Source organism: Lacerta agilis, chromosome 9 (genome assembly GCF_009819535.1).
Source record: "Lacerta agilis isolate rLacAgi1 chromosome 9, rLacAgi1.pri, whole genome shotgun sequence".
NCBI classification, from domain to species: domain Eukaryota; kingdom Metazoa; phylum Chordata; class Lepidosauria; order Squamata; family Lacertidae; genus Lacerta; species Lacerta agilis.
This window is the reverse complement of record NC_046320.1, coordinates 72,220,142-72,241,411: the sequence shown is the minus strand read 5'-3', so window position 1 is coordinate 72,241,411 and position 21,270 is coordinate 72,220,142. Positions and strand designations below refer to the sequence as shown.

At 48.9% G+C, this 21,270-nt stretch overlaps 1 protein-coding gene across 1 annotated transcript in view; it reads left to right on the top strand.

Moving 5' to 3' along the window:
• Nucleotides 1-4,425: 4,425 nt before the first annotated feature.
• HSPA12B (heat shock protein family A (Hsp70) member 12B) overlaps nt 4,426-21,270 on the top strand; it is a 38,723-nt gene continuing 21,878 nt past the window's right edge. The window contains 6 exon segments of the mRNA XM_033161090.1: nt 4,426-4,483; nt 11,976-12,008; nt 12,011-12,075; nt 12,759-12,883; nt 14,867-15,053; nt 19,432-19,536. Coding sequence (XP_033016981.1) covers nt 4,441-4,483; nt 11,976-12,008; nt 12,011-12,075; nt 12,759-12,883; nt 14,867-15,053; nt 19,432-19,536 — 558 coding nt within the window. The 5' untranslated portion in view covers nt 4,426-4,440.

The window sequence follows — 21,270 nt, the reverse complement described above, 5'->3', positions numbered from 1 at the left end:
TAATTCAAAAGCATCAATTCTTTGGCGATCAGCCTTCTTGATGGTCCAGCTCTCACTTCTGTACATTACTACTGGGAAAACCATAGCTTTAACTATACGGACCTTTGTTGGCAAGGTGATGTCTTGCTTTTTAAGATGCTGTCTAGGTTTGTCATTGCTTTTCTCCCAAGAAGCAGGCGTCTTCTAATTTCGTGACTGCTGTCACCATCTGCAGTGATCATGGAACCCAAGAAAGTGAAATCTCTCACTGCCTCCATTTCTTCCCCTTCTATTTGCCAGGAGGTGATGAGACCAGTGGCCATGATCTTAGTTTTTTTGATGTTGAGCTTCAGACCATATTTTGCGCTCTCCTCTTTCACCCTCATTAAAAGGTTCTTTAATTCCTCCTCACTTTCTGCCATCAAGGTTGTGGTGTCATCAGCATATCTGAGGTTGTTGATATTTCTTCCGGCAATCTTAATTCCGGTTTGGGATTCATCCAGTCCAGCCTTTCGCATGATGAATTCTGCATATAAGTTCAATAAGCAGGGAGACAATATACAGCCATGCCTATACCTTTTGTAATAATTTCTCTGTCTGTCATCCTGGTGGCCCTCCTTTTTTTTTTTAGTAATCTATTATTGGGTGACTAGTTCTGAAGAAGTTAAAAAGATGAACACCTGAGGATGCTTTGTAAAAGGAAAACCATGTTCCCAAATTTCTTCTCCCCCAGCTTTGCCACCTGATATGTTGCAACACACATTCCCATCTAAAAAGTGGGGTGGAGTGGGAACAAGATGGTTAAACCCTGAGTCTAAAAGTAGCATTGCAGAATACTCCAAAGCTCCATGTCCAATGAGTTCAGTAATCTTTATGACTGAATTCAGATAAACAATTTATAAAAAAAATCCCCAAACAATTGCCCGGTCCTTCCATTCAAAAGAAAAACCCCAAAGCAGCTTGCAGATTAAAACCCACACACCGCACTGTATGAAACACCGGCAGCTCTGTAAATAAATTCTCCTTGGTGATGATGATAATCTGAAGACTGCTCAGCCGCAAGATGAGACAAGCCTTGCAGAATCTGAATTACAACATCTTCGCTCCAATAGCATATCTGCAGCTGATTTGCTCCTGAACTGCTAGAAACTGCCTGAAAACTCAGACCTAAGGTTTTGTAAGCAAAATGGCCAGCAAGCCTTTCGAGAGATGACTAACTTGGTCAAATCCAAACCATCCATTTCCATCTTATTTCTACGCCACTTGGAGAATCCCGGGAACTGTTGTTTGTTAAGGTTGCTGACTGATCTCATGGAGCTGCAGTTTCTGGCACCCACCAGCAAACCACAATTCCCAGGATTCTCCATGACTGTTCAGTGGTATAATGATACTTTAAATGGAGAACAGCAAATTTAGAACAGAATAGTTAAAAAAAAACTAGTAAAAAGGTAAACCTTTTATATATGAACCATATATTTAACAAATCGGTTTGGTTCCCTTTATTCTACTCTGATGAGAGAGCTAGTGTAGAGACTGTGCTGTGGATCAGGAGGCCTTTGGTTCAAATCCTGCACCTGCCACAAACTCCTGTGTATCTGAAGAAGTGTGCATGCACACGAAAGCTCATACCAAGAACAAACTCAGTTGGTCGCTAAGGTGCTACTGGAAAGAATTTTCTATTTTGTTTCGACTATGGCAGACCAACACAGCTACCCACCTGTCACTAGGTGCTGTTAGTCAAACCCACTCTCAGACTTGATCCCTCCAACTACAATATGGGAATAATAATTCCGGTTTACTTTATAGGGCTGTTGTTAGGATTAAAACTGTAAATGCACAGGAAGCGCTTTTAAGATGATGCCTCAGATAGGGGAGGCAGGCAGTATGTGGTCAGATGTGAAGGGGGATCACCCCAAAGCCCAAAGTTGGTGGGTTGACAGACTGCCAAATTATGCACCACCTTTAACCTCTCTGCATAAGGACATAATCAGAGCCTGTTGGATCAGGCCAGCATCCCATCTTGCCCTGCATCCTGTTCTCACAACTTGGGCCAGGCAGGCGAGGCGCTGGAATCAGCTTGATGGGTTCCCCTGGTCTCTAACGCAATGGGTGTGCTCTTTAAACCAGCTTCAGAGATCTCTGCAGCTGATATCACTGGAGTCATTCTCCATCCCCTTCCCACCCATTCCTGCTTCTCTATTTATAGGCAGCGCGGTTACGGAAATGTGTTGCTGGTCAGGAAGAGCTTGGCAGCTGCAGTTTTCGAATGAGATCTTTCCTCTCGGGACTTCCGGGGTTTGGAGTGGCCCGTTTGCAACACAGGGTGTGGCCCGTCCCTCCTCAGATAGCCTGCTCCTGTTGTTTGTGCCCAGTATCGGGCCATCATTGGCATATCAATTCTGATCATTGAGGCGCATTTGGCGATAGATCAGCTCATAGCCAGAGAGGAATGGATGACTGTGTTGATTTCAAAACAAAAATAAAAAATAAAATCCCTTCCAGTAGCACCTTAGAGACCAACTAAGTTTGTTCTTGGTGCTACTGGAAGAATTTTATTTTTTAATTTTTAATTTTTGTTTTGACTATGGCAGACCAACACGGCTACCTATCTGTGTTGATTTCAGTTTCTCTCACAGCTGACCTACACCATGAATTGAAGGCACAGCTGATGCACATTTAAAGCACACAACTTTCCCCCAAAGAATCCTGGGAACTGTAGTTCCAATCACACAGAACTGCAGTCCCCAGCACCCTTGGCAAACTACAGTTCCCAGAATACTTGGAGCGGGGGGAATCGTGTGCTTCAAATAACCCAGAGATGCATTTTAAATAAAAGCACACATTCTACTCATGTAAAAACACGCTGATTCCTGGACCGTCCGTGGGCCGGATTTAGGAGGCGATTGGGCTGCATCTGGCCCCTGGGCCTTAGGTTGCCTACCTCTGGTTAAGACCATGTTCATGGAAGACAATCTTACTCAGCTACGAGTGATCGCCAAAGAAGAAGGACCAAATCTTGCGGTCGATGCACATCCCCACCTGAGACAGATGTTCGATATCACTTCTCACCTGCCTTTCGCAATGGCTGCTCATCACCAAAGCCCTTTCCGGTGCGCGTCATATTCCGTTGGACTTGAGTTTATTAAATTTTATACGCTGATAAAAATATGCATTTCATCAACAATAAACCAAGGCTCTTCACAACGAAAAATGCTGGAAACCACGCAATAAAAACATATTTTAGAAGTTAAAAACAGACGTCAATTAGCCTTTGTGGAAATATGTTTCCTTAATTGCCTGCATAGGCCTGGCAGAATAGAAAAATTGACAGCAGGCATTTAGAATTTAAAACAGAAGGTGCCTTCCAAATCTCTATTTGCAGAGTATTCCACAACTCTGAAGTGATGGCACTGAAGCCTTGGTTTCTTCTTGCTGTCAAATGAGCCTTGCTTGATGGATGGCCAGTGACGCTCCTGCAGAGAATCTCAGTAATCGAGCTGGGATGCAAAGGCTAAGGAAATCCCTGGACCCAAGTTGTTCAGGGCTTCGTAAATTAAGAGAAGGACCTTGAACCTGGCATGACTGGAAGTAGGCAGCTGTTTCACAATGGCAACACATGTTGTCGGACAGTTGCCCCCGTCAGCAATTTGGCCGCAGCATTCTGCACCAGTTGGAGCTTCCGAACCAAACCCAAGGACAGCCCCACATAGAGCGCCTTGAGGTTACCAACACAAGGAGTCTTCAGAGCATTGCAGCATGAATACAGTGTTCTGAAATATGCAGTGTGTGGAAGGCATGCGCTGGGACCAAAAATAATACGCATTTGCCAGCAAGCAACACATATTGATGGGCTTGGCGTGATGTTGCCTTCTGGAAATCTGAGGGCAGGCAGTGGGGTGAACCAGGAGAGGCACGAAGAGGGTGGAGGAGAGGTTGGCTGCACGCAGGCTTGGAAAAAGCCCTGGAGAGGATGGGGACGGCTGTGGGGAGTTGGGGACTTTCAGTCTGGGCAACTGATTCACGGTGTAAAAATATGTGGAAAAATAAAGACTTGGAGAATTCTGAAAAATTCATTGCTGCTTGTTGGGATTTTATCTTATCTACAAGAAACACACACAGGACAATCTCTCCACAGTACAACATGAAATTTGGCTTCCTTGATGGTTTCAAGTACTTTTGTTGTTGTTCAGTCGTTCAGTCGTGTCCGACTCTTCGTGACCCCATGGACCAGAGCACGCCAGGCACGCCTATCCTTCACTGCCTCTCGCAGTTTGGCCAAACCCACCTAATATTAAATCTTTTTTTATATATATATGCTGTGCAGCCTTTTGGTACTCCTGTTGTTTTTATTAAATTGGTTTGCATTATTTACTTCAATAAAATCTTTTTTAAAAAAAAAAATCAGAGGGCAATTTGATTGGGATGTTGTGTCTGTCTTTCAGGCAGAAAAGTGATGTGAAGATGTCAGCGCTTGTGGAACCAGCAATGCACACTCTCCAGATCGGTAAGAAATACAGGAAGATAATCAGTGATATGGGAAAACTGGGCATATTCAGCCTGGAAAAATAAAAGAGGATGGGTGGCGGGCGGATGACCTGGGTACCACTTTCCAAATCTCTCAAGAGAAGAGGGTGAAGACAATTTCTCTACTGCCTCAGAGGGCAGTAGACATTAGACCTGGTAATCTTACATTACTTTGCTGTTACTTACCAAAGCACTGGGTGGGAGTTCTGTCCAAGGCCAAGGAGAAAGGAAAGGTAACACGTTGTTTCGAACATGTTTTGAATTGGCAGCCTTAGCTGTGTGTTGCGTTCCTGGACTATCTGAGGAACTGGTAAGTGTCACTTCTGCAACGATGTTGGGCTTGGGGATTTCTGCAGAATGTTGTTGTTGTTCAGTCGTTCAGTCGTGTCCGACTCTTCGTGACCCCATGGACCAGAGCACGCCAGGCACGCCTATCCTTCACTGCCTCTCGCAGTTTGGCCAAACTCATGTTAGTAGCTTCGAGAACACTGTCCAACCATCTCATCCTCTGTCGTCCCCTTCTCCTTGTGCCCTCCATCTTTCCCAACATCAGGGTCTTTTCTAGGGAGTCTTCTCTTCTCATGAGGTGGCCAAAGTACTGGAGCCTCAACTTCAGGATCTGTCCTTCTAGTGAGCACTCAGGGCTGATTTCTTTGAGAATGGTTAGGTTTGATCTTCTTGCAGTCCATGGGACTCTCCAGAGTCTCCTCCAGCACCAGAATCCAAAAGCATCAATTCTTCGGTGATCAGAGGCAAAACAGAAGTTGCTTGGAAGGCGGCACTTCAGAATGTGTTGAGAGAGTATCAACCCACCTTCCCACTTACCTACCGTATCAGGCTCCTTTCCTTAAAACGTCAACAATGACAACAACAATTCCAGGCATTCCAATTTGACCTTTTTGCTGGGGGAGCAAAGATGGACACAGGTTCAAAGCCCTTCTGTCTACACCTAGGGTCTTGATCCAGATTGTGGTTGTTGTGTTGGCAGTGTGTGAGAGAGTGAGACAGGCACAGAGAGGGCGGGGGGAACCTGCACTCTGGCAGAACTGCACAATCAAAATCAGAATTCATATGTCCTTATTTTATATTCTAGCCCATATTGAAAGCTCAGATTTGCTCAGAAAGTTTGCAGGAAGCCCATGCTGGTATCTCAAAATTCAAAGAGGCGTCAAAAATGGATTTCCATGGGTCAGAGAATGGGGGCTCTGACATTGCCCCCTCCCCATGATCAGCAAAAGCAGAAAAAATATCCAAAATTAAAGAAGTGACACTGCTTATTTTAGGCACCTTGTGGAATTCCTGTGGAAGCAGAGCGCTTCTGGATCAGGTCATCTAGCCCAGCCTCCTGTTCTCACTGGGGGGAAAGGGAGACGGGTGGCGCTGTGGTCTAAACCACTGTGCCTCTTGGGCTTGCCGATCAGAAGGTTGGCGGTTCGAATCCTCGCGACAGGGTGAGCTCCCGTTGCTCTGTACCAGCTCCTGCCAACCTAGCAGTTCAAAAGCACACCAGCGCAAGTAGATAAATAGGTACCGCTGCAGCAGGAAGGTAAACGGCATTTCCGTGCGCTCTGGCACTCGTCACAGTGACCCATTGTGCCAGAAGTGGGTTAGTCCTGCTGGCCCCATGACCCTGAAAGCAAGATGAGCATTGCAACCCCATAGTCAACTTCTACGGGACTTAGCCATCCAGGGGTCCTTTACCTTTTACCTGAACCTAATAGAAGGTTCTAGTGACGCGGGTGGCGCTGTGGTCTAAACCACAGAGGCTAGGGCTTGCCAACCAGAAGGTCAGTGGTTCGAATCCCCGCAACGGGGTGAGCTCCCATTGTTCGGTCCTTGCTCCTGCCAAACTAGCAGTTCGAAAGCATATCAAAGTGCAAATAGATAAATAGGTACCACTCCGGCGGGAAGGTAAACGGCGTTTCTGTGCGCTGCTCTGGTTTGCCAGAAGCGGCTTAGTCATGCTGGCCACATGACCCGCAAGATGTCTGCAGACCAACACCGGCTCTCTCAGCCTATAGAGCGAGATGAGCGTGCAACCCCAGAGTCATTCGCGACGGGACCTAATGGTCAGGGGTACCTGAACGTTTACCTTTAATAGATGGTTCTGTTGCTGAACCAGTCAGACAATAATCTTCATAAGACGATGACCTTCGTTGACCACTTAAGGTTCAGCACCCCCTCCCAAATGAGCCGGGATGCAAGAGCTACAGCTAAGGGCTGGTCCCCTCCCAGCTAGTGGGTGGGCCTTTCCTCCAGCCCCTTCACCTAGCTGCCAGGTAGGAGAACAACAGCCAAAGCAGGTGTGTGAGCTGAGCTGGAAGCAATCATGAAGCTGGAGACAGCGAGACCTGGTTGCTCCGCGCAGGATACAAAGCTGTGACTAATGAAGAGGCAAGATGTTTCGTCCTCCTGACCACATGACCTGGAAATCTGTCTGTGGACAAACGCCGGCTCCCTCGGCCTGAAAGCAAGATGAGCGCCACAACCCCATAGTCGCCTTTAACGGGACTTAACCGCCCAGGGGTCCTTTCCCTTTTCCCTTTTTCTACCTTCTCACTGTGGCCAACCAGCTGCCCCAATGGGAAGCCCAGATCCTCTGACACGAGACACAGAATGTAGCCACCGTTCTCCATGCAGCGCCTAGTTAAACTGTGGAACTCCCTGCCACAGGAGGCAGGGATGGCCACCAACTGGGATGGCTTTTGAAGAGGATTAGACATACTCACGGAGGAGGAGAGGGCAATCGATGGCTCCTAGCCAGGATGGCTCTGCCCTGCCCTCCACAGTTGGAGGTAGCAGGGCTAGAAACCACCAGAGGGGAGAGTGGCTCTTGCGTTCGAATCCTGCTTGCAGGTTTCCCACAGGCATCTGGTCGGCCATTGTGAGAACAGGATGCTGCACTAGATGGCCTGATCCAGCAGACTCTTCTTATGCCAGTGGCCGTTCCACTTTTCTCAGGGACGAGTTTGGATTGCCTGCGTACACAATTGCAAGTACTTTCCCACAGAGGAGGCTGAGGGCACGCTCCTGAGCGTATCAACTTATCTGTGGCGTGATTTATAATTTACACCCATGATGTTATTGTTTCCTAAGGATTTGTGTACCATTTTGCGAGGCATCCTGTTTGCTGCATGAGCTCAGTTCCAGCGGCTTTGATCCCAGAGCAGCTATTTGTTTTCATTTCGGCAGAGTGCCTCTTTAATTTCTCCCCTTCCACCTCCCCCCACCCCCATTATGCGCAAGTAAGAAGATCTGGGTAAAGAGCTTTCTCTGAGAACATGTTGGTTTCATTTCAAAATCCTGGCTGGTTTCTGTCTTTTTTTTTTGTACCAGATGAAATATTAACGTGACAGCCACCCGAGACAGAGAAAGCCACTTAGGGAATCGGAGAGAAGGGCCTGGAATCGTGTCTCTCCCGTCGCTGGTTCTTCACAGTGAGAGCTGCTGCGGCTAATCTCTGGAGCTGTATTTGGAAAGGGACAGAAAAAAAAAACCCCATCTTTGACAGGCTCATAAAACCCAACCCTTTTAAAAACAACTCGCTTCTCCAGGCGTTCAGCCAGGAGCTGCGATGGAGTAACTCTCTCAAAAGTTGTCCTTCTCGGGATGTTGGTGGTCTGGGAAGGATGGAGGGGGCCTACTTTAAAGGGATGCTAATGTTTGGTTAGGACGCGGGTGGCGCTGTGGGTTAAACCACAGAGCCTAGGGCTTGCCGATCAGAAGGTCGGCGGTTCGAATCCCCACGGCGGGGTGAGCTCCCGTTGCTCAGTCCCAGCTCCTGTCCACCTATCAGTTTGAAAGCACATCAAAAAGTACAAGTTGATAAATAGGTACCGCTCCGGCGGGAAGGTAAACGGCGTTTCCGTGCGCTGATCTAGTTTGCCAGAAGTGGCTTAGTCATGATGGCCACATGACCTGGAAGCTGTACGCCTGCTCCCTCGGCCAGTAAAGCGAGATGAGCGCCGCAACCCCAGAGTCGGACACGACTGGACCTAATGGTCAGGGGTCCCTTTACCTTTACCTTTAATGTTTGGTTATACTGTATATAAAGAAAATGCTGTCTATCTCTGCCTTTGCCAACCTGGGGCAACCAGAATGATCAAGGAAATGGAGCTACGCCTGTAGGAGGAAAGGTTGAAGTTTTGGGACTTTTTGGAGAAAAGGCGAGTGAGAGGTGACATACTGTATTTTTCGCTCCATAGGGCGCACCTTGTTTTTAGAGGAGGAAACAAGAAAAAAAATATTTTTCTGGTTTTCCTCCTCTAAAAGCCCTGTTTTTTGAGGATCAGCTAAAAGTTTTGCAGCTTTTTTGCAAAGGGAAAAGCCCTGGTTTTTTGAGGATCAGCTAAAGGTTTTGCAGCTTTTTTTGCAAAGGGAAAAACCCTGTTTTTTAGGATGAGCTAAAAGCTTTGCAGCTTTTTTTGCAAAGGGGGGAAAAGCAAAGCTCCTTTTGCAAAGGGGGGAAAGCAAAGAGGAAAACCCCCATTTTATGGGGTTCAACTCACATTTCTGCAGCTTCTAAAGGAAAGGGAGCCTTTTCTACAGTTTCCAGACAGATAATCTAATCAGCCAGTCACATGTAGCTGGGGAAACAAACAACCTCCCTCTGCAGCACATTCAACAAAGGAGGGCGGGGCTGAAAGGGAGCCGGGACTCTTATCTCTCTCCCGATCTCTTGCTGATCAGCTGCTGAGCAGGGTCCTTTCAACACCCCCTTTTCTCTTTGTAAAATAAAAAGCATGATCCTCTTTTGGCCCCTGGGCAATTCACCTCCAGGGACCACCATTCGCTCCATAAGACGCACAGATATTTCCCCTTACTTTTTAGGAGGGAAAAAGTGTGTCTTATGGAGCGAAAAATACGGTACGTGTATGGAGGAAGTTGGACAGCGAAGGGGTTTTCTCCCTCTCTCATAACACGGGAACTCGTGGGCATCGGATGGAGCTGAATGTTGGAAGATTCAGGGTAGATCAAATGAAATATTTCCTCACTCAGAGCAGATAAACTGTGGAACTCCCTGCCGCAGGAGGCAGTGATGGCCACCAACTTGGATGGCTTTAGATGAGGATTAGACATATTCATGGAGGAGGAGAGGGCTATCGATGGATCCTAGCCAGGATGGCTCTGCTCTGCTGCCATGGTCAGAGACAGCAATGCTCCTGAATCCCAGTTGCTGGAAACCACGGAAGGAGAGAGGGCTCTTGTGCTCAGGTCCTGCTTGCGGGTTTCCCTTTGAGGCATGCGGTTGGTGTCCCTATTTTCCAGGGACAGTCCTGGATTTACAGAAGCGGTTTCTGATTTGATCCCAGAATGTCCCACTTCTCCTTCGGACGTCCCTTTTGTCATCGGAGAAATGTTGGAGGGATGCAAACAGAACGCCAGACTTGACCGGCCATTGGCTTGATCTTGCAGGCTCTTCTCGTGATGTTTTGGGCTACAAACCCCATGGCCGCTGCCAGAACAGGATACCAAGCGAGATGGGCGCCTGGCCTGATCCAGCAGTGCTCCTCTTAGAGTGCTGTTTGGCAAGTGCCTGGGCAGACCAGGCCTTGAGATCAGAACCAGTGCCCCCGCCCCCCCCTTCCAGCTCTGAGAGAGGCCCTCACTGCTAGGGGTCTCAGATGCCTTGCAGATAAAGTGACTCTCCTCCTCCTCCTCCTCTCCCCTGAACCAACAGCTGGATCCTGTCAGCCAAGAAACCATACTTCTGGCCTGGAATGGGGCAGCAGTGATGGGGGGGGGAGAGAGCAATTAACTCCATCCCCTAATTGGAACCATCTGTGGCGCAGGGGAGTGCGGTCTATGCGCCGACGGGACGGAGACATGTCTGCCTCATTAAGTGCGCATTGCGTGGGCGAGACGAGGCATCCAGCACACTCAGGGCTGCAATGTCGCACGAACACCATGGCAAAGCCAGAGGCATGTTTTCTTCAGATAGTGTAGAGCAGGGGTGGCCAACTCCCAAGAGACTGTGATCTACTCACAGTGTTAAAAACTGGCTGTGATCTACCCCCTTTTGGGGGGGGGTTCAGGTCGAGGTTGTTGAGCTTTTTTTTAGGAAGGAAAGCCCTGTTTTGGGGGATTCAGGGCAAAGATGTAGAGCTTTTTTTAGGGGAGCCAAAGTTGCTGAGCTTCTTTGTGGGGAGCCAGTGATCTACCAGTGATCTACCGCAGATGTCCAGCGATCTACCAGTAGATCACGATCTACCTGTTGGACATACCTGGTGTAGAGAACGGCACCCGCTCCACTTGGGCTGGAGCAGAGTCCCCTTCTTGGAAAACTGCAGTCTGCAACACACACACACACACACCCCTCCTTTTTTTCCAGGCTTGCTTGAGGTTTCTTATTTGCAGCTTGAGTCCTATTGATTTCAACAGAGCGAAAGAACCAGTTTGCACATTTGGGGCAAGCAAGTGGCAAAGACCTCCCTGGCTTGAGGGTTTTTCCATCTGCGGTTCCAGGTCAGGTTTTGCCGGCAGGGGAGGTTGAGGACCAAAGTCTTCCTTCTCCTAAATGGGCTCCCATCCCAGGTGGACGAGCCCCATCTGCCCCTCACTTACCTCTACAGCAGGCATGTCCAACAGGTAGATCGCGATCTACTGGTAGATCATGGGGTGTTCCTGGTAGATCTCTGGCCCCCCTCGGTGATCTACTCCCCCCCCAAAAAGCTCAGTAACTTTAGCTTCCCCCAAAAAGCTCAACACCGTTGGCTTCCTAAAAAATCTCTACAACTGTGGTTTCCCCAAGGAAGCTCAAGAACTTTGCCTTTCCTAAAAAAGCTCAGCAACTTTTGCTTCCTAGCAAAAAAAGTGGGTCATCAGATTAAGTTCCACTATTGGACTGGGAATTCAGCACCCTCAACTGTGTTTTATATAATCAATGTTTGATTTTGTTCTTTGTATATCGCAACACTTATTCAGTTTCTTTCATTCATATATTCAGTTCCATTCATTCATTTGCTCCCTAAAAGCCACCATTCAATGACAATGAGTAGATCACTGCCATTTTTTTTTTTACACTGTGAGTAGATCACAGTCTATTGGGAGTTGGACGTCCCTGCTCTACAGCATGTGCAGAAACCACATTCTTGGCTGTTGGTAGGGTGGTAGGAACTGTAACTCTGCTAGGGTTAAACTACCCAGATTAAGGGTAGTTTTAATAAGGGTGAAATTCCCTGGATACTTTGGAGGAAGTTCATGTGCTTCATTCAAACAGCATCAAATGTGCTTTAAACGGTCTGGTTCTTCCTAGATCGACCGATGGGCTGACTCTGTATCCTTTATTCCTTTCATGCTTCCCTTTCAGCCCTGCAAACGAGGAGCCCGAAAGAAAGCAAAGAGCTCATACAATTAAAAATGAATGCTTCCCTTCCTAGTCACCTCGAGGGAGATTCCCACTCATATCTTGGTGACCAGGACAGGGGCTTTTGCTAAGCCTCCCTCCCTTGCTATCTCTTCTTATCTGCCAGGTGCCAACGGAGAGAGATCCCGCACCCCGTCTCCCCAAACTCTCCCAGACTCCACAACGAAAGCTGCAGCATCGCCCCTCTGACGCCGTCCCAGTCGCCGGTAAGCAGGCATGCGAAACAAAAATTGACCGAATTCAGAGCTGTGCCCTGGGGAGGTTCACAGGCAGGGTGTGAGGGTGACAATCCCTGCCCCCCCAATCCAAAATAGCCTAAGTTCAGTCTATTGCCTGCCTTATCCCTTTGAGTATTCATCTGGCCTTGTTTAAAAAGCGGTCGTCACAGCATCTTGTGGCAGGGAGTCCCAGAGGCCACCTGCAGTGTGCGAAATACGTCTTTTTCGCTTGGCTTAAGCCAGTTGCCTACAACTTTCCCTCTCTTTTCCCCTATCTCCCAGTTCTATTTACTTACGTGGGAAGCATTTTTTAAAAGTTAAATTTTCAGATTGCTGCATCGCAGGGGGTTGATCTAGATGACCCTTGGGGTCCCTTCCAAGTCTACAATGCTATGATTCTAAAGTAACCCTCCACCATCTAGCCTGCAGTGGAACAGTCTGGGATTTCACCATCTCACTCTGAGCAATGGGTTAAGCCAGTCTTCACCGTTCAGTTGCCCTCCAGAGGGTTCGGACTACAAATCCTATCAGCCCTGATGTGGGACTGATGGAACTTGTAGTCCAAATCATTGGGAGGCGGGGGGGCAAAGGCACTGCTAAGCCCACAGATTCTTAGTCGGGTGTGGTGAAATTGCCCTCCAGGATCTGAACCCTCTGCCTTTTGTTTCCAGAGGAATGAAATTCGGATGCGCCAAACCACTCCTTTCTCTGTGGTGGTAGCCATTGACTTTGGGACCACGTCCAGCGGCTACGCCTTCAGTTTTGCCAGTGACCCAGAGGCCATCCACATGATGAGGTACGTGGCAGTGCTGGAAGGAAGAGTCCTGTGTCGCAGGGGGTTGGACTAGATGGCCCTTGGGGTCCCTCCCAACTCTACGATTCTACGAATACAAGAGGGTCAAAAGGAATTCCCTGCAAGCCTCACCCTGCGTTAAATATTCACCTTCTTAAAATCCCCCCCTGTGAGGTTGAAGGGTGAACTGTCAGGATGCACAGGATCCAACCCCCACGGCAGGTCGCCAGTAATGGATAAGACAAGGAAAAGTTCTTACCAACTGCTTTTTATTCAATACTCACAGAGAGAGGCTTGGAAAGGCAGCCTCTTGGAATAATGCCATTGCCCCGAGTGAGTCTCCACCCCTCTCTCCTTTTCTGGCTGGGAAGGGCGGGGTATAAATAAAATTATTATTATTATTATTATTATGCGCCATCACTACGGGTGCTGACAAGCACCTTCTGCCTTTGAGCTCTTTGCTCTCCTACTTTCAATGCTCACCGGGTTCGGGGGGGGGGTCTGGAACGCTTTCTAAAGACACTGTGTCCGTCAGCTGTCTCCCCCCCCCAGTGGTTTCTCCTCCTCCTCCACTCCCATTATTTCCCAGCTTTCCCCCTCATCTGCCTGTGAGCTGTGATTTCCCTCCCTCAAAACCCTGTTGTAATTCTGAATTGTCTTCTTCTTCTCTGGAAGGGTCAGGCTGGGGTGGCAGTCTCCATCATTCCTCCTCCTCTGCCGAGTCCCTGATATGAATATTACCTGTACCTGTACCTGTAGGGACAACTGCCCTTCTTGCTCCCCTGCCTGTGGACGCCCCGGTTGTGCAGCAGGTTGTGGACCAGTGAAGGAAGTGGTCTGGGAAGGGGGTGTGCTGAATGGAGGGGCCTGGGGACACACCACCCAGGTGTTTCATCTGTGGTTCCACCATAGCTGTCAACTTTCGGATTTGAAAATAAGGGATCCGCAGCCTCACCTATGACAGTCACATGGCAGTGGTGGGCGGAGCCTGAAGCAAAAGTGGGCGGAGCACATCAGCCACACATGCAAAATAAAAATGGTTAAGGATTCTCCTTCATTGGGAGATTTTTACACAGATGTTGGGTGTCATGGATGTATGAACTAATTTGAGATTCCGGCATTGCAGAGGGTTGGACTAGATGACCCTTTGCATCCAATGCTGCTCAGTGATCCAGACCAGATTTTTATTTTACCAAGTGTGTGGTGGGTGCTTTTCTTTGGGGGGGGGGAGGCTGCTTATTCTCTGCCAGCAGCTGAATAAGCCTCCCCCCCCCCCCGAAAGGAGCCAGGCTGCACGAGGCGGCTGTAATAAGAAAAAATCTGCCCTTATTCCCTTATAGGGTACACAAGAGCCCTTGCAAAGTCCTTTGCAGGTTCTCCATTGGTAGGAGTAAAAAACAGAGGCCAACCAGAGAAGATTGAGAAGCAAAGCATTGATCTTTATTGAAGCTGTTTCAACAGCTGTGATTTTTAGGGGGGGGGGAGACCCAGAACAAAGCAGGCTGTCATGCTCTTATAAAGACATTTCAAAATCCCTACTTTGTCCATTGACGACGAAGTCCAGGGATGTCCTCTTCCAGGGATGTCCACTTCATACAAGCTCTGGAGCCAATTCAAAGCTCCACACGGCTTCAAAACTAGGAGCTCTAGGAGGGACCAGCGAGTGGCAGCCGAGGCGGCCAATGAAGGCTCAGCTCCCCTGCCTTGCAGCATCCAATCCCTAAAGGCAGGAGGCGGGATTTCTTCGCTGCAGCCTTTAACCCTTCATTGCCCGTGACTTGTGAGCCGGGCAGAAAAAAAGCATTCAGAACTTGCTTTTAAATACGTGATTAAACGGGATTATCAAACAAACGGGATAAAGGCGTGAAAAGCAATTAAAAACGTGATAATCCCGGGGAAAACGGGACACTTGACACCTCTGGGTTCCACACACCTGTTTAGGACATGGACAAGTAAGTCAACCATATTTCTGATCCCTCCTTCCAGGAAATGGGAAGGTGGAGACCCAGGAGTAGCCCACCAGAAGACCCCCACCAGCCTCCTCCTGACTCCAGACGGCAGTTTCCACAGCTTTGGCTACACCGCTAGGGATTACTACCACGACCTGGATCCCGATGAAGCTCGCGACTGGCTGTACTTTGAGAAGTTCAAAATGAAGATCCACAGCACTAGCGTGAGTTCGGTGGCTGAAGCCTCCTTTGGGGGCCATGCAAGGCACAGTATCCCCGACTGATAGGATAGGGAAGCAGTTTCAGGGCAGCCCACAAATTCCTCTCGGCCTCGAGGCTCAAAATTTGAGCTCACAGGGGCTGTTTGAAGGTGGAGCGGTCTAGCCCCAGGAGGTTGTGGACTCTCCTTCCTTGGAGGTTTTTGAGCAGAGGTTGGATGGTCATCCGTCAGGGGTGCTTTAGTTGCAATTCCTGCATTGCAGGGGGTTGGACTAGATGACCACTTGAGGTATCTGCAATTCTATGATTCTATTAATCTAGAGCCCTGCTTCTATGATTCTATTAATCTAGAGCCCTGCTTCTATGATTCTATTAATCTAGAGCCCTGCTTCTATGATTCTATTAATCTAGACCCCTGCTTCTGATTTGATTAATCTAGACCGGTGCTTCTATTATTCTATTAATCTAGACCCCTGCTTCTGATTCGATTAATCTAGACCCCAGTTTCTATGATTCTATTAATCTAGACCCCAGCTTCTATGATTCTATTAATCTAGACCCCTGCTTCTATGATTTGATTAATCTAGACCCCCTGCTTCTATGATTCGATTAATCTAGACCCCTGCTTCTATGATTTGATTAATCTAGACCCCTGCTTCTATGATTTGATTAATCTAGACCCCTGCTTCTATGATTCTGTTAATCTAGACCGGTGCTTCTATGATTCTGTTAATCTAGACCCCTGCTTCTGATTCGATTAGTCTAGACCCCTGCTTCTATGATTCGATTAATCTAGACCCCTGCCACCCTTTCACAGGGAAATGCAGATTGTCAGGCATGCCTTTCCCATAGGCTTCTGTTCCCATGGACTGTTTAGTGTTTTCATACATAGAATAATAGAATTGTAGAGACAGAATGGACCCCTGCAATGCAGGAATCCCAGCTAAAGAATCCCTTTACAGATGCTTAAAAACCTCCAGCGAAGGAGAGCAATTTGTGTAACTTGTATCCATGAGGCTTCCACCTATTCTGCTGCATTTATTTTGCAAGATGTTTGTTGCTTTCTTCGTTGAGAGCAACGCAGCAAAAGTGACCTTCCGTTTTCAGTCACCCACAAACCTCTCCTGGACGCTGGGTGCTCTTTATCCAAAATGAAAGCAGCCTCTCTCAGCTGTTTTTTCCTTTCTTTCTTTCCAGAGAGAGGTGTGATGATGATTGGTGTCGATATCTCCAACTCTGAGCTCTCAGAGACAACCAGGAACAAGTTAGGCAGGTTCCGATAACCCAAAGGCAGGAGTTGGTGATTCTAACCTGTTTGTGCACATCTCAGTTTTGTTAAGAATGCCATGTGGACACTTTGAATTAAGCTACTTAAGAGGAAACCCGTTTGCCTCCAGGGAGATTCTGTCTGTTCCATTGGGCCATGACACAGATGATCTCCCAGTGATCTTTGCCCCCCCCCCATGTGCAATTTGCAGCTGATGGTCATGTTGGGATAGGGATAGATGCTAAGAGAGGATATATCTATTGGATACTGTTCTTCCTTCCTCACGTTTGTGAGTTCAGCAGAATTTCCATCTTAAAGGGGAAGCTTTTAGCGTTTAAGTCTAATTCAGCATGTTTTAAGACTGGGTTCTCCTAGCATTACTCCCTCACCGCCCCCCCCCCTTAAAATAACAATCAAACACAAGGTAAAATTACATTTACTCACTCAGAATAGTTACAGGTGGGTAGCCGTGTTGGTCTGCCATAGTCGAAACAAAATAGGAAATTCTTTCCAGTAGCACCTTAGAGACCAACTGAGTTTGTTCTTGGTATGAGCTTTCGTGTGCATGCACACGAAAGCTCATACCAAGAACAAACTCAGTTGGTCTCTAAGGTGCTACTGGAAAGAATTTCCTATTTTGTTTCACTCAGAATACTTCTTGAAGAGTAAAAGAGAAGCTTTGTTCAGGCAGGCTAAAAATGGCAATTCAGTTACAATGACATGCTTAAGACCAGCTTAAAAATGGAGTTGCAATGCCCTTGGGAAACCTGGCAGTCTGTCTCGGTGGTGGTCCAGGTGGAAGCATGCAGATGGAGAAGGGAATGTTTATGAGAGGCTCAAGGGGCCTGTGTATATCCCCTCGAGGCTACAAGTTTATGGCAGACCATAAACTTGACATGAGTCAACAGTGTGATGCAGCAGCTAAAGAAGCCAATGCAATTCTGGGCTGCATCAATAGGAGTATAGCATCTAGATCAAGGGAAGTAATAGTACCGCTGTATTCCGCTCTGGTCAGACCTCACCTGGAATACTGTGTCCAGTTCTGGGCACCACGGTTCAAGAAGGATACTGACAAGCTGGAACGTGTCCAGAGGAGGGCAACCAAAATGGTCAAAGGCCTGGAAACAATGCCTTAAGAGGAACAGCTTAGGGAGCTGGGTATGTTTAGCCTGGAGAAGAGAAGGTTGAGGGGTGATATGATAGCCATGTTTAAATATATCAAAGGATGTCATCTAGAGGAGGAAGAAAGGTTGATTTCTGCTGCTCCAGAGAAGCGGACACGGGGCAATGGATTCAAACTACAAGAAAGAAGATTCCACCTAAACATTAGGAAGAACTTCCTGACAGTGAGAGCTGTTCGGCAGTGGAATTTGCTGCCAAGGAGTGTGGTGGAGTCTCCTTCTTTGGAGGTCTTTAAGCGGAGGCTTGACAGGTGTTTCCTGCTTGGCAGGGGGTTGTACTGGATGGCCCTTATGGTCTCTTCCAACTCTATGACTCTATGAGGAGTCCAGGTGAGATGTAGCAAGGGGGCAGGGCGTGTCGGTGGGAGAAGATCAGGACCCTGGTCAGTTCCCTGTGGAGAAAGCCTAAAAGGGAAGAAGCCAAAGACACGCTTGCTCCCCTGGATGTCCAAAGCCAAGGGTGGGATTTCATAGCCCCGAAGCTGAGAGGGTTTCACCACGGAAGGGCCATGGCTCAGTGGCAGAGTGTTCGCCTTACAAGCAGAAGGTTCCCAGGTTTAATCCCTGGCATCACCCATAGGGTTAGAGGAGTCTCCTGCCTGAAATCCTGGAGAGCTGCTGTCACTACTGAGCTAGATAGGCCACTGGTCTGACCTGGCATAAGGCAGCCTCCTATGTTTTGCCACGTTCACCCCACTGCTGCGAAGGAAAGCTGTTGCATCCTGATTTTCAGGTGTGGCCTCTGGCAGAGCTGGGGAGCCCCCGTTTCCCTGGGATTTCAAATGATACCCTGTGGGGTGCTTCCCTCCATGCCCACCATGGAGGGTTCTTAGGAGGAGAACAGGATGACTTCTGGGGGTGCACTAGAAACCAGCAAAGGTAGGTCTGGAGCTTTCCAAATTGGGAGGGGTGGCTAATACCCCAGAGGACAGGATCACACTTCAAAATGACCTTAACAGACTAGAGAACTGGGCCAAAGCAAACAAGATGAATTTTAACAAGGAGAAATGTAAAGTACTACACTTGGGCAAGAAAAATGAAAGGCACAAATACAGGATGGGTGACACCTGGCTTGAGAGCAGTACATGTGAAAAGGATCTAGGAGTCTTGGTAGACCACAAACTTGACATGAGTCAACAGTGTGATGCAGCAGCTAAAAAAGCCAATGCTATTCTGGGCTGCATCAATAGGAGTATAGCATCTAGATCAAGGGAAGTAATAGTACCACTGTATTCCGCTCTGGTCAGACCTCACCTGGAATACTGTGTCCAGTTCTGGGCACCACAGTTCAAGAAGGATACTGACAAGCTGGAAGGTGTCCAGAAGAGGGCAACCAAAATGGTCCAAGGCCTGGAAACGATGCCTTATGAGGAACGGCTTAGGGAGCTGGGTATGTTTAGCCTGGAGAAGAGAAGGTTAAGGGGTGATATGATAGCCATGTTCAAATATATAAAAGGATGTCATGTAGAGGAGGGAGAAAGGCTGTTTTCTGCTGCTCCATAGAAGCGGACACGGAGCAATGGATTCAAACTACAAGAAAGAAGATTCCACCTAAACATTAGGAAGAACTTCCTGACAGTGAGAGCTGTTCAGCAGTGGAATTTGCTGCCAAGGAGTGTGGTGGAGTCTCCTTCTTGGAGGTCTTTAAGCGGAGGCTTGACAGCCATCTGTCAGGAATGCTTTGATGGTGTTTCCTGCTTGGCAGGGGGTTGGACTGGATGGCCCTTGTGGTCTCTTCCAACTCTAGGATTCTATGATTCTCCGGATACCTGTGGGAATCTCCATCAAGGCAGGTATTTCTGGGCTCTCTCCAGGTGTGAGTCCTGCCCCCGATTTTCCTCCTCACCTGTGTTCTGGGCCAGAACGCTTGACCAAGACGGGGGCTACTGAATGATCTGAGGGCAATCCATCTCTGTTTCCCTCCTCTTTTGCTAGGACTTAACCATGAAAACCGAACTGGAAGCAGTGAACGGGAAGAAGGTGCAGGCTCTGCGGGTCTTTGCTCATGCTCTCCACTTCTTCAAGCGACAAGCACTGCAGGTAAGGGAAGGGGGCGGGGAGACACCCAGAGGTGCATGTCCGTCGTGCAGAGATGCCGCACAGAAGCAAAATTTGGCTGGGCGTGAAAATAACTTTCTGCAGTTGTCTGGAGAAAGCATTTGACAGGTTGGTGTTTCTCCTCCACCATAATAATTTGTTACAGGCTCCTTTTTAGCCTCTCCCCAGAGTTTCTTCCCCACTCAGAGACCCTCCCTTTGCTAATATTTCTTCTTCGCAGACTTGGGGCCCCTGTAGATGGCGGTTCCTTTGCAGGGGTCTTCTGCAAAATGTCACTGATGCAATAATTATGCATTCGAGGTGCGTTTATACACCGGACATCATTCTGCTTTATTAGTTCTCATGCAAGGCTTCCCCCAATGTTATTGCACTCAGGGGCGTAGCAAGGGGGGCCGGAGGGGGCGACGGGCCCCGGGAAGCGCCCCTGCTGGGGGTGACACATCAGGGGCGGCCCCGCCCACTGGGCTTTTTAAAAAACTTTTTTATTTAAAAAGTATTTCTTTTCTTTTTAGGCTATTTTTGACACTGCTGGGGTGGAGCCACAGGGGCGGCCAGCGAGTAGGGGTGTCACCCCCCCCCTCGCTGGCTGCCCCTGCGGCTCCGCCCCGGCAGCGCCAAAAATAGCCCCCCCTTCCAGCGGCGGAGCTCAGCATGGAGGCAAGGGGCGGGCCAGCGAGGTGGGGTGCCACCCCCTCCTCGCTGGCCCGCCCCTTGCCTCTATGCCGAGCTCCGCTGCTGGCTGGCTTGCGGAGCCGGGGCAGGGAGAGGGGCGGGCCAGTGAGGAGGGACACCCCTCCTCGCTGGCCCGTCCCTCTCCCTGCCCTGATTTGCGCTCTGCCAAGGGAGCCCGGGCGGCAGATTCGGGAGTCTTTGCAGCCCGCAGAGACTTCCGAATCCGCTGCCCATGCAGGCACGAGCAGCCGCGGCACGAAGGGGTGCCGCCGCCCAGCACCCCTGGGGGCGGGGCGTCGCGTGCGTCATGACGCACACATGCACCGCGATGCCCCGCCCCCAGGGGTGCCTCTTGGCTTCCCGCCCCGGGCAGCCAAGGGGCTAAGAACGCCCCTGATTGCACTGCTGCCCTCTGGAGGGGCATCCATGCCCTATATTACAGCTCACCCCCCCAACTACCTGTGTGCTGCAATTAGGCTTGGAAAAAGCCCTTTGTTGAAATAGAAAGCTTCTTTTCCAATCTAATGCAAGCAGGGAACAGCAAGGTGAGGAAGAGACACTGTGGGATGGATTTGCAGGCCCCCTGTGCATGGACACACACACACACACACACACACACACAGCTTGGGACCAGAGTAACCTAAAGAGCCACCTTCTCCCCTGTAAGCCCACCTGATCACGAAGCTCAATCAGCTGCACAGGCCCTTCTCCAAACTGATGTAGGTGCCAACTGGAGAAGCGGCCTTTTCAGTGATGGCCCCACGTCTCTATCTCCCTCTCCAAACAGATTTGGGAGGCACCCACAAAATGGCAATTTCCAGGGCTGGTGGAGCACAGAGGAGTGACCGGATTCAGGCAGCGCCAGGGAGAGGTGGGCAAAGAAGAGAGAAGAATTGGTGTTTGGGTGTCGCAGCAGGACCTTGAAGGTGGTGGTCCCAATTGTGTGGAGGAGGCAGCATTTGGGCTCCACTTCAGGCAGCAAAATATCATGGGCTGGCCTGGGACATGGCTGCCAGGCAACTATCTGCATGTTACTTTGCAACT